At 38.9% G+C, this 14,285-nt stretch overlaps 1 protein-coding gene across 1 annotated transcript in view; it reads left to right on the forward strand.

Annotated features, from left to right (window-relative positions):
- Positions 1 to 14,285, forward strand: part of ATP9A (ATPase phospholipid transporting 9A (putative)) — a 95,400-nt gene that overhangs the window by 58,790 nt on the left and 22,325 nt on the right. The window contains 3 exon segments of the mRNA XM_030533435.1: positions 5,655 to 5,816; positions 12,547 to 12,639; positions 13,549 to 13,632. Of these exon segments, the coding sequence (XP_030389295.1) occupies positions 5,655 to 5,816; positions 12,547 to 12,639; positions 13,549 to 13,632 (339 nt within the window).

Below are 14,285 nucleotides of genomic sequence, written 5' to 3' on the forward strand. Positions count from 1 at the left end.
ACCGCCTCATGAGGCTTGTAAGGTCTGCACTCAGCTAATTTTTCAGTTAGGTTATATTCAGTTTTACATATTACACTAAGTGTTAACTTTTTTTGGAAATTTAAATGCTTATTGTCTGGAGATCTACCTTAAATGGCCAACCAAGAAAGAAAGGGACTATTTGGAAGAGGGGAAAGAAAAGTTAGTATATCTCAATAGCAGTACAGCATATGGAAAATTGATACCTACTTCTCTATAGTTTTTTTAGTTTACAGGAGATGCTGATATTAAATATGTGTAACTGAATTAGTGGGTTAAGTGCAGGATTAAAAGGATTCCTCCATCTCTGCTGGAGGTGCTGCAGAATTAAACCATCTGCAAAGCTCATAGGGAAATGATTCATAAATTGACGAAGGAAGTTTTCCTTGCAGTTGCAGATATTATTAGATTTTTAAGGTCAGAAGACCACCATGATCATCTAATCTGACCTCTTTATAACACAGACTATAGAAGCCCACTCAGTAATTTCTGCATTAATTCCACAACTTTTTGAGCTATAGCATATCTTTCAGAAAGATATCAGTTTTGATTTAAAGACTTCATTTGATGGAGAATTCACCATGTCCTTAGATATGTCCTAGTGGTTAACTACTTGCTCTTTTTCAAGTGGTTTGTTTTAACTGCATTTTTTCTAGTCTGAATTTGTCTAACTTCAGTTTCTAACCATTGGATTGCTTTATGCGTTTTTTCTGCTAGAGATATGTATTTGTTAAATGTGTACAACTTGGCTTTTGAGCAGATAGAACAGTAGAAGCATTTAGTTTCTTTTCCTGACAGTGAAAATCACTACTGGAGAAAATATTCTGCCTCATCCCTAGAGGAATAGTTTGCAGTGTATGGGGAATCCTAGCAATCAGGAAACTTCTGGCAATGAAGTACACTTAAGCTGATTTATTGCTGGGTATATTTATTTTAGCCTATATTGAGGGAACCAAATAGATATTTCTCCATTCCTTCCATAAAAGACTTACACCTTCAGAATATTGTATTGTGTTTTATTGACAGCCCAGCCATTGATTTCATTTAATTTTAATTGTGGAGTCCAAGATAACCTTGTTTATTATATCAGTTCTTTTTATGGAATCAGTTATTGTAAATGTCCTGGTAAATCACATTTTGTATGTTGTGGGGTTTGAACTCTCTTTATTTATTACTCATGGTAATTACTTTTCACTTTATGTAACATATGAAAACTTCAGTGATATTGTATTAGGGCTGGGCAGAAGTGAAGGGTTTAAAAAACAAACCAGGGCCTTTAAGGTAGAAAATCTATTATTCTCTTCTGATCAATAAGAGACAAGCAAATTAATGGGTTTCAATACGTCTGACTAGCTGATTCCCTGTAATTCTGGTCCTCTTATTTACTTAACACAAAGCACTTTTTCCTTAGCAGCCCTGACGAAGCTTTTGTCCTCTATGAAAAAATTTTTAGAAAGCATTTTTTTTACCTCACTGTTGACAGTCTAGAGTGAGTGGAGGAGACAGACCACCTCTTTCCTTTTTTCACAGTCGAAGTACTGTACTGTAACATTTTTCATCTAGTCCCAGTCTCCTGCATGAGAAAATCCAAGTATTTTAATAATTATTTTTCCATAAGACTCTAACTTGGCTGTGAAGGGAACAAGGAGGTTTGTGCCTTCAGACTTCTGGACAAATAAGCATGAAGTGTTCTTTTCAGTCTGTGAGATTTCAGAGAGTGATACTAGTGTAACATCACCCTGTGGAGGTGGGATAGAGAGACATCAGGTCAGGGAACAGAGGTTAGAAACATTTACTAAATAACATAAATTGAACCTTTATTTATTTCTGTATTAACCAGTGCAATAGAAGCCTGAGATCAAGTTCTGATCCAGAGGACTGTTAAGAATGAGGACAATAGAAGAGCCTCTAACTAGCTTCTTTAATGCTTTAAGGATGTTTTCTAGACTAGATGGGGAACAGAGAAGCATGAAACCCAGGCCCAGATCTTCAGAGGTATTTAGACTCCTAACTCCCATTGACTTCACTAAGATAGGCACCTAAATACCTTTTGAGAATCTGGGCCTCATTTCCATTTAATGTCAGTTGGATGCCCATCTTTTGAAAATCTCTCCATAAAATATTTTTATCGTTGTACAGAAGTTTTCAGGAAAACCAGTTCTTAGTCTTGGGAGACTCTCCTGCTTCCCTTTCCCCCTCGCCAAAAGAAAACCATATAATTAAGTAGAAGCAAACCTAGCAGGATTAATTTCATTAATTAAAAAGCTGGGGGATGAGTAGGGGTGTAGAGAATTCTATATGGAACTAGCAGGAAAGCAAAATAAAGCATTTTGTCTTCTCTGTCTTGTCTTCCATAATAATGCAATAAAAACTAGCCTTCTGTATATTCAAGTACCCTAAAACAAGAGATTGTTTAAAAAAAACAACCCATCTATAAAGGTATGTTCTACTAGCCTTTTCTCCTATAAGAAAAAATGCTTTTAAATCTCCAAACAGCTGGGTATTAGGATGCTGATTAGTCTAGATATTCTGAGGACAATATAATTTGGCAGTTGCTGATGATGAACCACCTTAGCACCAACTTATCAGAAACTAATACAAGAGCCATGTTGGTTGGTTGTTTTTCATGTGAATTTTCTTGCTATCTTCTGAGCAGCATTTTTCTTTCTTTTACAAATAGTTTGAAGGAGCAGGGGAACTGCCAATACCACATTCCAAGGGTCAATTCTCCCATTAATTGATGTTGGTTTGTGTTTCTAGGAGAGAAATTAATTCCTAGGTGTTCTGATGGAGGTGCTCTGGCTTATCCAAGCCCCACTCAATTTATGAATGGAGACTTCTAAGGGAAGTTCTGTTCTCAAGGTGCTCTAATTGTTAGAAAGGTTTGTATTGGAAGCATATAAGGTGTGAAATTGACGAGATCAGATCTCTTTCTAGCTCTTGCAGAATTGGATTTCAAAGGAGTTTTATAATGGCTCCTGGAAATGCCCAGAAAAAATGGGCATTCATACTAGGTTTAACGTTTTCAAAGATTAAATAAATGACGAGAATTTTTTTTAACTATTAAATATTTTCCTCTCCAAATACCACATTGTGGTTCCAAATCCACTGAAAGAATTCTGTTAAGTTAAAAAAACCAATCTAACTAGTGATGTATGGTCTAATTCTGCCATACAATAAGCAGCATTTTAAGCATGTTTTTTCCCTCAAGTCTGCAGGCCTGGGTTTTAGGGTAAATAAAGGTTTAGACACCCACTTTGCAGTAAGTTTTTTCTTCTTCAGTACATTGTAATCACCTGATGAAGATGAGTAAGCTACTACACAGATTCTAAAGAGGCTTTTAGCAACATGGAGTCTGTATGAGAGACCTAGAGCCAAGCTGTCCAAATCCTAAAAATAGTCAAAAAGCTTTAGATTGAGGGACAACCTGCCTCGGAGAGTCACACCAATAATTCTGGACTTGAAATATCTTATTAGTTTGAGGTCCTAATGGCCTGTTGAAGTCAGCTGAATCTTTGGATGAGACTCTGTGTGCTGTAGCATGTTAGGAACACTAGGTTCAAATGAGGGCGGTGTCTCCTCCTCTTAGGCTAGGTCTACACTGTGGGGGGGGGGGGGGGGGTTGGGGGCGGCAATCAATCTAAGATACGCAACTTCAGCTATGAGAATAGTGTAGCTGAAGTCGACATGTCTTAGATCGAATTAAAATTATTTACTTCACGTCCTCGCGGTGCTGGATCAACGGCTGCTGCTCCCCCGTCGACTTTGCTTCCGCCTCTCGCACTGCTGGAGTTCAGCAGTCAATGGGAGAGCGATCGGGGATCGATTTATTGTGTCTACACTACACGCGATAAATCGATCTCCGATCAATCACTACCCGCCAATTCGGCGGGTAGTGTAGACTTACCCTTAATGTGTGCCCACAGCTTCCAGTGAGGGTTAAAGCAGCTACTTCAAGTTGAGAGGATAGCTCCATGGCTTAAGTATTTGATGTATGGTAGGTATTTTTTCATGAACTTCCTTGGAAGACATAACTCCTTTAGAAGTAACTGAATACTTTGTCCTAGCGCTTTCATTCGCTAAATAGATGAAGGAGCTGAAATGTCAGGAATAATTATGGTTCTAGAAGTGATTTCTCAAATGAAGGGAAAAGATTATTAGTAAATATGTCTCCACAAAACTGGTCTTAATTCCACTCAGCTTCTCAACAAGATAATGGCTATAAGACAAGACAGGTAAAGGCTTTTTGTGTACATTTCTTTAGACATGCCACTCTTAATGGATGTCTATAAAAATAGGTGAGAAATCCACTGACACTTGGGTTTTGTTTTTATTTACTTAGGAGCCAGTGTAGAGTGACTGGATACAGCAAGCTTTCTCCTCATCAGAGATTTATATGCACTGTTGAGTCCAAATCTTTCCTTGCTGAAAGAACCTGGGATGTGCAGTGAATATAAGTGCTCAGATTGCAAGCATTAAAATGAATTAGGCAAATACTCTACTGATGTAACTGCCTTGTAGTAAACTAAGTTACACAAGCAGAGAACTTGGCCTGATATTTGCATCAGAGGTAGGCTTGCCAACTCTGACTGAAGCTATTCCGGGAGATTTTTCCCCCCTAACATGACATAATGTAATTTTCTTAAAATATCCTATTAAAATCTCCCAAATTGCTTTCAGTAGTCACCGGTAGATCAATGCTGATTCTGGGGGACTCCAGGCCATCCTGGAGGGTTGGCAACTGTAGTCAGAGGTGAGTTTTAGAGTTGGATACAGATTTAGCCCAAAATTTGTCTGGGGGAGGTAGAGTGTTTTCGATGGGGAGGGAAGGGCAGTTCCCAGTGTGGGCAGTGTTTCCATTTGAAACTTATCTTGATCAGATTTAAATAAACTATTACTAGCTGGGCTGACTTGGTGCAGTTGTCTCAAGGGAATGTCACACTGAAAGAGGCTGAAATTCTCTCTTTTGTCCTCAGATCTTTAGAACTCTCCTCTGCTCAGCTTTGTTTACAACAGTAGTTAACGTCCCTTGACATTGTAGTCAAATGCCTAGTGCACAATAAAGCCACATAAACTCACTGATTGGATCTGTTTCATTAACTTCCTTTTCATTGCCAGTTGTCAGTGGCTTTCATTATGGGCTCAATTCTGCTCCCACTAACCCCAGTGGTGCAGGATCACATCCTGTCTCATCACTTTGGGTTAGTGGCATATTGGCAACTTAGACCTTCATTGCTTTAATAGCCTCTGCTGTCTTAAACCCACATTTGAATGGGGGCAGTCATGCACTGTGTGTTTTCACTGCCAACTTTTGTGGTTTTTTTTAATCATCTGGTTGGCTCAGAACACAGTGTAGTGCATGTCATGTGTTATTGGACATTAGTACGTCCTTCCAGGGATGGAGTAATTAATATTGTCAATGGGCAGGAATGGCCGCAGTAAATAACGCTAAAGGGCCATTTGTTCACATTACATGGCTAAGGTAGAAAAACTGATCCATTTTACAGTGACATTAATGACTAAGTAACTTTTTCTTCAGTTAACCCACTGTCCCTTCCCCTCTGGTGTTCATTTACATGACCTCTGAACCACAAAGCTCAGCAGTCTATCTGACCTGTGACCTTTCTTGTATTTAGGTGGCCCTGGTACAGTGGACTGAAAGTGTAGGCTTAACACTGGTTGGCAGAGATCAATCCTCTATGCAGCTGAGGACACCTGGTGGTCAGATACTAAACTTCACCATCCTCCAGATCTTTCCATTCACTTATGAAAGTAAACGTATGGGAATCATCGTTAGGGTAAGTTGCTTTTCATGTTTCTTTTCATCTTCATGTAACTCTTGCAAAACACTGACTGAATAAGCAAGTACAGTCTGTTTTATGTCAGCAACGTTGTTCTTCATAGGAGAATGTTACATTATCTCAGATACCAGAAACTAAAATATTTGTATACGTTGAAGTACTGTCCTTCCATCCCCCAGAACTGATAAGTAAAGTGTATTTTCTTTCAGCTCAAACTCCAAAGGCCTGTGACAGTCCTTAGCTCATAGACAGTAGGAAAATAATTGTAACCACTATTGAAAGTAACAGCAAAAAAGCACAAACCCCAAATCAGGAATCACCAGTAAATAGATATAGATTTACCCCTCAACTACAGCTAAATTAGGAGTTCTAATGACTCATAACAGATCAGCTACAATATAATAGAGGTGCTACTGAAAGTCAAATATATACTTTAAGAAGGTACTTTCTAGTTTACTTCTTAATGAGAAGTAAACGATCAAATAATCATGCTGGGATTATATTGTTTATACAATGTATATTAAACTGTAAAATAAACCAAGAAATGGGTTTATTATGTGATTTCCTTTCTATGTGATTTCCTTTCTTTGTTCTGTCCCCTGCTGGCTGTTATAATAAGGAAACCTCTGTTCCAGAAAAAATGCTTGAAGTACTTGGTGCATGGGGTTTCCCAAAGGAATTAGGGTAATCAGGTGCATTTGTGCATGCAATTCTCTTATGTCTTCAATGACGGTAACTGCATATGCTAATTAGATATGCAATTACGTATGCATTTGCACACCTAATGCTTTATTTTGGTCCTATGCACTAATACAGTGGAGACCAGATTTTCAAAAATCTGATTCAGCTAAAAAGGAGCTAGTGCTGGAAACAGCGGAAATATGCAAAAGGAACGAGGAGTACTTGTGGCACCTTAGAGACTAACATTTTTTTGAGCATAAGTTTTCGTGGGCTAAAGTCCATTTCATCAGATGCATGCAGTGGAAAATATAGTAGGAAGATAGATGCGCGCACGCGCACACACACACACACACACACACACACACACACACACACACACAAAAAACATAAAAAGTGGGGGTTACCACCCCAACTCTAATGAGACTAATCAGTTAAGGTGGGTTGTATCAGCAGGAGAAAAAAAGCTTTTGTAGTGATAATCAGGATGGCCCATTTCAAACAGTTGACAAGAAGGTGTGAGTAATAGTAGAGGGGAAATTAGCATGGGGAAATAGTTTTTAGTTTGTGTAATGGCTCGTCCACTCTGTCTTTATTCAAGCCTAATTTAATGGTGTCCATTTTGCAAATTATGTCCAGTTCTGCAGTTTCTTGTTGGAGTCTGTTTTTAAAGTTTTTTTTGTTGAATAATTGCGACTTTTAGGTCTGTAATTGAGTGACCAGGGAGTTTGAAGTGTTCTCCGACTGGTTTTAGAATGTTATAATTCTTGACATCTGATTTGTGTCCATTTATTCTTTTGCATAGAGACTGTCTGGTTTGACCAATGTACACAGCAGAGGGGCATTGCTGGCACATAATGGCATATATCACATTGGTAGATGTGCAGGGGAATGAGCCTCTGATAGTGTGGCTGATGTGATTAGGTCGTATGATGGTCTCCCCAAATAGATATGTGGACAGAGTTGGCAACGGGCTTTGTTGCAAGGATAGATTCCTGGGTTAGTGTGATTATGTAAGTTTTTTTCTGTTTCTCTCCCCTCTTAGGCTATTAACTGTAATATTTCTCTTGATGCTTGTTACCAACTCACAAACTGGTGAACGCATATTTAAACCTTTTCAAAACATTCTTAGCTCTCTTATCAAAGTGTAGCATTATTTATTTATTTATTGTTTCGATAGTGCCTGAGGATCAACCAAGATGGGCCCCACAGTTAATCCTCAGTAGCCTTGAAAGGAAAACGATCCCCCCCCCATTTCACAGATGAGAAGGCTGATGCAGAGTTGAAGGGATTTCCCCAGGGTTTCAGCGGGAGTAGTTTTACAGCCGGGGCTAGAATTCAAATAATTTTAGCTCTCACAGCTATGTTCAACCTAGTGGACCTCCCCACTCTTTAAATGAATAGTGACTGAGGTGTCTGCCCTGCTAAAAAGATGTATTTTTTACTGACACACATGAACTATCTTGAAGTTAAAACCACAGTGAAGACAAGGCTCTTCAGTTTTACCTCCAGATAGCCCGTGCATGTTAGATGTATTTGTTTTTTGTTTTTTTACCGCTGGGTGACTAATGCACGTGAGATACCTGGAGCTTAAAGAAAAAACAAAACCAAACCCATGCCCCAGGTGGCAGTACAGTCCTGACCTCCTCTAGTTTACATTGTGGTAAAACTAACGTGTTAGTTCACTGTGTTTTTACCCTAAGATAGTTCATGTGAACTTAGTTATCCTCTAATTAAAAGTGCATCTTCTTAGCAGCAAAGACATGGCCTCGGAAGGGCCTTGTACCTCTCTAGTATTATTACAGGTTAGAATGGTAAGAGAAATCTTACTTGTATTTGTAGGCGAGTATTTTAGGTTAGCGTCTTCCATATGAGATTCTGCTATACAGTCACATTAATTAAGTTTATTCCATAGTCTCATGCTTTATAGTTTTTTATACCACCACAAGAGTGAGATGCTTTGCAGACATGAAGGGGCAAGAAGAAATTACAGCCTAAACAGATAATGTAAAGTTGAATGATGGGGGGGGGGGATGATATAAAACAAAAAGCTAGGTGATTGATTGGAGAAGCTTAGCATGCATCTGATTCCCTAATTTTTGTTGATGTACAGATTAAGATATAATGTGAACGCATGATGGTGTCAATAAACTAAGCTATGAGTAAGGAGCTAGGCAGTGTTGATAAAAGATTTATACAGCACCATCAATATATTAATATCTCCTCCTGTCTCAGTTGTGGCATTCCAGACCTTGAATCTGCCATTGGTTCAGGACTCAGTGCTTCCCATTCTGGGGCCTGGGCCCTGGCACCTTTTTAAGTGAGGGGAAACAAGAGAATTTTAGTGGCAGGCTAGCTTTAAAAAACCAATACCCTGTATCTGAAATTGCTCCATGTTTTGGAACAATAAGTCCTAGGGGGAATGGAGTAGTAGTCAGAGTGCAAGTGAGGTAATCAGAAGTACATGATAAATACAGGAATCTAGAAAGCAACTGGATATCCTCGAGGATACAGTTCATAACTTTGTTCCAACGAGTGTCTGATATTAGACCTAGTTGGGACAATGCAGTCACCAAATGCTCATGGAAACATAGCGAGTGCTGTGTTCCTTTTCATCAGCTGGATTATTTCTGTAGTGGAAAACAGTATAGACTAAACAGGTGGGTTGACACCATCCGAATGGTCTATATGAGGCCTAGACAGAAACAAAGAAATTTGACAAAACCTGTGGAAAAATTTCAACAAAATATCCTCTCTCTCTCCCCAATTTTTTACTAGTTTTGTTCCATTGCAGTAGCAGCAAGTCAGCAACCTGAATTTCATCAAGATTTTCACTTTCCATCCCTGCAGAGAGATGGGTATTCCTGAAACATTCTGAACTTTTTCTTTATTTTCACTGAAAAGGAGAGCTTTAGTGAGCTTCCTTTTTTCCTTCCTTTCTGACAATCTGACTGTCAATTAGAGGGGCATTGGACCTCCAAGGCCAGGATTCTGAATTCCATCCTAGTTTTTAAGGTAACTATAAGCCACAACTCTCCCTCTAATTAAAAATATTTCTAATATACAGTGCATATTAGGTATGATCCCTCTGAAGACAGTGGCAAAACTCTCATTCACTGCATTTGGGAACATCATCAGGCCTCAAATCTTGAGTGTCTATGTATATTATGTTGTTGTGGTGTCAGGATGGAAGCCTTGGCCCCTGTCTGATGGGCTTGTGAACCCTGTTCCTTAGATGTTGTGTGGCTGAACAACCAAATGAACTCTGTCTTCTCTCTTGAACTGAAGCAGATTTTAATTAGCGGGTGTTAACTGGTTGGGTATCACCACGTACTGTTTCTGCATGCTCTGAACTCCTGTCTTCAGAGTTTTCATTTCTTTTTATGAAAAAACTTTTTTTGCTTAACAATTACTAGTTGTCAAGTAAAATTTTATATATCTATACCAGTGCAGGTACCAAATATTATTTTTTACCTACAAGCAACCAAATACATTGGGTGCAATTGAACCCGTTATTTCATCAATATTAATTCTAAAAATAGTGTCTTAACTGTTGGTAAGAGTCTGGGGGGGAGGAGGAGGAATAGCTTATTGAGTAGCTAAGTATATAAAATAAATTCACAGTTGGAAAAACAATTCTAAAATCTCTTCCTTGAAGCTGTAAACTTCTGTCAGACTTCAGAAAAATATCTGAATAAGATATACAGCTAATTTCCTCCTGTCCTACTTGTCCTTATAGACACACAGATTTTAGCACCAGAAGGGACAGTATGACCATCTAGTCTGACCTCCTGTGTAATACAGGCCAAAGAATTTCATCCAAGGATTCTTACACAGAGCCAGAAAAATGTGTGGTTGAACTTCTCAGAGATGCCTGCTTCCCCTTGTGGTCCTGCCTGCTGTCTCTTGTAAAGGGTCTCTTTGTATTATTACTATGATAACTTTTAAACTTCTTTAGCAGATGAGGACTAAGGTGGCAGTGTGTGTTCACAAGTAGCAGATGTTGCCTCATTTAGGACAGTTTGGCAATATTTGCTTGTTACACATGATCAACTGTCATTGTCTGGGGGTTTATTATTCCAGTTCTAAGTCTTGTTATAACAAAGCAGCCACCCTCTTTACAGCATTGTTTACTTGCTTATCTTCATGTTAAGAAAAGGATTGCATTAAAAAGATATTTGTTTGTTGATCACAAAACTTTCCACTCTGTGTTTTTTTTTTCTTTCCCCACACAAGTGGAATGATGATGTTTGCTTTGCAACAAAGATAGCACTATTGTCATATCTGGAACTGAAAGAGGCCTTTGAACCATGGCCAGAATCAGACCACGATGGAAAAAGATGTAGCTCTTAAAACAATACAACTGGCAAATCTCTCTGTAGATTTATAGTGTGATCTTACCATAATATGAGAACGTGCTAACCTCCTGTTGAACTCTGCAAGAGGAAATGACTAATGCAAGGAGATAGTTGATACAATATTTATATTGGACAAAATTTATAAACGATCTTAAGCCAATTCTATAGCACAGGAAGTGGAGTCTTTATTCAGTTCCTACAGAGATGTTGTTAAACACTTTTTCTTTAATCAAATAATTAAATACATAAATCTTTTGCCAATGCCAGAAAGCTTAATTTTTTAAAACTAAGTGTGTTCTGGTTTTCTTGGTGACCTATAAAACTTGAACTCTGAGATGTACGAACGTGCATATTGACACACAGGCAGTCAACACCATTGATCAGAAATAGTTTGTAATGCACCTGTAAGAACCACCACATGTTCCTGGTAAAGGTCTCAAAAATATTTAAGGAAGAGCATTCAAACGCAAGCAGCTAAAGCTAAGCACCTTATTCCCAGTGTAGAGACCTGAATAAAAAGGGGCTTGATAATCAGAGATACTGAGTATTCACAGCTCCATGAAGTTTCTCAGCAAAGGAATCCCATTTCCTCCTTCCACTCCCATTTTAATTCTTTTTCTTCCATGCTGTCCCCTGTGGCTGGAAGCACCCTCTCAACACCAGCGGGACAGGCCCCTCACCCATTTCTCAGTCTAGTCCCTCTTCTACAAGGCCCATCCTCACTCACCCCCATCAGTAAAGTGTCTTTTCTGCCCTAGTGAATTGTCAGATGAGAAACAGGGAGGGGGAAAAGGATTAAAAAACAAAACAAGCCCCCTAGTTCCCCATTTCCTCTTTGTCTCCTAGTGCATCCTTGAGGCAGGGTTTTTTATTTTTATATAATGTCAGCCATATCGCCATTTAACTGGCTTCTATAGCAGTTAGAATACAGGGAAATTTTGCATCATCGAATGTAAATTGGAGAGAGTACATTGCAAACGTTGCATTTTTTTTTTCCTATTCCCTGTCTTCTTTGGAAAGTATTTTTGTTTTCTTAATTCACTGTTGTTTCTCTCCAAACCTTCATCTTTTTGTTCTGTACATATTTTTTTTCCCCTTCCGTCCGCAGATGCTGTCTTCATTTACAACGCAAGTTCTCCTTGCACATTGTTGACCTCCTTTGCAGAGTTTGCCAGTGTTTCCATTAGCCCACCATACTAATAACTGTCACCTCATTAGACATTTGCCTGCTCAGAAAGGATTATGAGTTTGTAACAGTGTAAATATGCTTTGTTTGCATCTACAAATTAGTCCACATCGGGTGAGGAAGGCAGTAGCCTAACCCCTCTGTGGCAGGCCTCAGTTTTAATTGTACTTATAAAGAGAGGCATAATTATAATTCAGGGAGCCGTTAATATTGGAATTAATAAAGTAAAATCATTATTTGTTACTTACTTTTCCCCCTGTTAAGTGTAAACATCAAAGTTGATTTCCAGGATGAAAACAAAATGCACCAGTGTCATGGTTACACCAGACCATTAATGATTAGAGTTAGGAAGGGGGATGACTATTTTCCATATAGAATAGTGTGAATACAACCCAGCCAGTATCACCTGTTGTTGACCAAGAAGTTGATAATCCTTGCATGAAGTATCTTGCTGCCTGCTGTAGATAATTGAACCCTTAATCTTTCACCATTTTCTTTCTCTCAGGATGAGTCAACGGGAGAAATCACTTTCTACATGAAGGGAGCTGACGTTGTCATGGCTGGCATCGTGCAGTACAATGACTGGCTAGAGGAAGAGGTACAAAGTAGTCTCACTTTCTTAAATGTAGAATATTTACTCCTTCAGGCAGGTGCTGCTTGTTCCATGGCGACATGTGACTAAGCCTCCGACATCACGTTGGTGGAGCAGGCTGAAGCAGCTGTTAAAATGTATGCAGGAAAAAGATTGTTTGGTTTGGCATTTTGATTGGTTTAACTGTAGCCAGAGCTACAGACACAGTATTAGTCAATTTTAAAAGGAAGCCTGGTGGTGAATTCAACCCATTTAGTCCAGGATAACTCTGGTAAACAAAATGGACGTTGTCCAAGCTTAGGGTAGTCACTGGTCCAGGTTTCTTGTTCTTTGTCTGGTAATTCCTCTTTTTCTCACAAGATGTATCTTGGGTAACTGGGCCTGATTCTGCACTGGGCTTTATTTTAAACCTACTGGAACCCAACAATTTGCATTTTGATTTTAGTCTTTCTGAACTCGCTGTTTAAACCCATTCCATCGTATTGCTGGCAATGGTGAACAGTCTCCACAATAGCAGATATAAATGGTTCTTTTTCTATTTGACTACATAGGAATATTGTAGTATGTCTTTAATAGTTTGTAAACAAAAGATACAGAGCTTATGAACACCATGGGCTTGCCATCCCTTCTTTCTTTGGTATATAGTCAGAGTAACTGAAGCCAATGGAGTTACTTATGCCAGTTTGATACTGCTGTGAGAGGAGCATCATTCACGATCAGTGATACAGCCTACAAATAGATTTTGAGATCTCCCTTCTTCCTGGTTAATTATCATGCTGTTTATCTGATGATGGTATTCAGCTGGTTAGTTTCACTGAAACAATTATTTTGTTAGCATCATACCTACTGTTACAATCTCTGAATCAGTTAAGTTGCGATGCAGGTGATCGTTTACAATATGACATTTCTTTCCAGTGTGGTAACATGGCTAGGGAAGGCCTGAGGGTTCTTGTTGTAGCGAAGAAGTCCCTGACTGAGGAGCAGTATCAAGACTTTGAAGTAAGTTTGTATTTTATAATCATGTAAGTGATGCCCACAGAGTTCTGATTATAGCATCTGCTTTCATCTCCCCACTCCTCATGTCATAATCCCATCATGCTGCTCTTTAATCAGCTGGAGGTGTCTTCTGAGTGGTGTGGTAAGCAGTCCTACTTCCCTAGGCCATTGCTTCTGCCATTTCCACAAGTTCCCATTCTAGAGATTGATTCCACAGGAGTTGGAGCCCAGGAATCCTGCCCCATAGACTTCTGTTGTTACCATTTTACTCCTGCTAAAATTCAGTGCTGCTTAGCCATGTTTAAACTTACTGAAAAAGCTTTTGTTGACATTTTGAATCTTCAATTTTGTATACTGACATTTGCAAAAGAAGAGAGAGTCAAGGAATCCTGTGTACTTTCAGGTGGTTTGGAAATGGGGCTTCAATTGCTTGTGTATGGAACTCCAGCAGATTGATGTGTCTATTTTACCGCAGTCTGGTGTAGATGAGCCAGATTTCAAGATCCACCTCTGAATAGCACTTGCAAATTTTGTGTATACAGAAGAATTATTTGTGAGCACAGATCAGGTAACTGTGCGTCTAACTGGCAGATTTGCATAATAAGTGTACAGAATTATAGGATCTCCTAGGAAAGACTTGTTTAGCCTCATTTGTT

This window comes from Gopherus evgoodei, chromosome 14, assembly GCF_007399415.2.
Source record: "Gopherus evgoodei ecotype Sinaloan lineage chromosome 14, rGopEvg1_v1.p, whole genome shotgun sequence".
NCBI lineage: Eukaryota > Metazoa > Chordata > Testudines > Testudinidae > Gopherus > Gopherus evgoodei.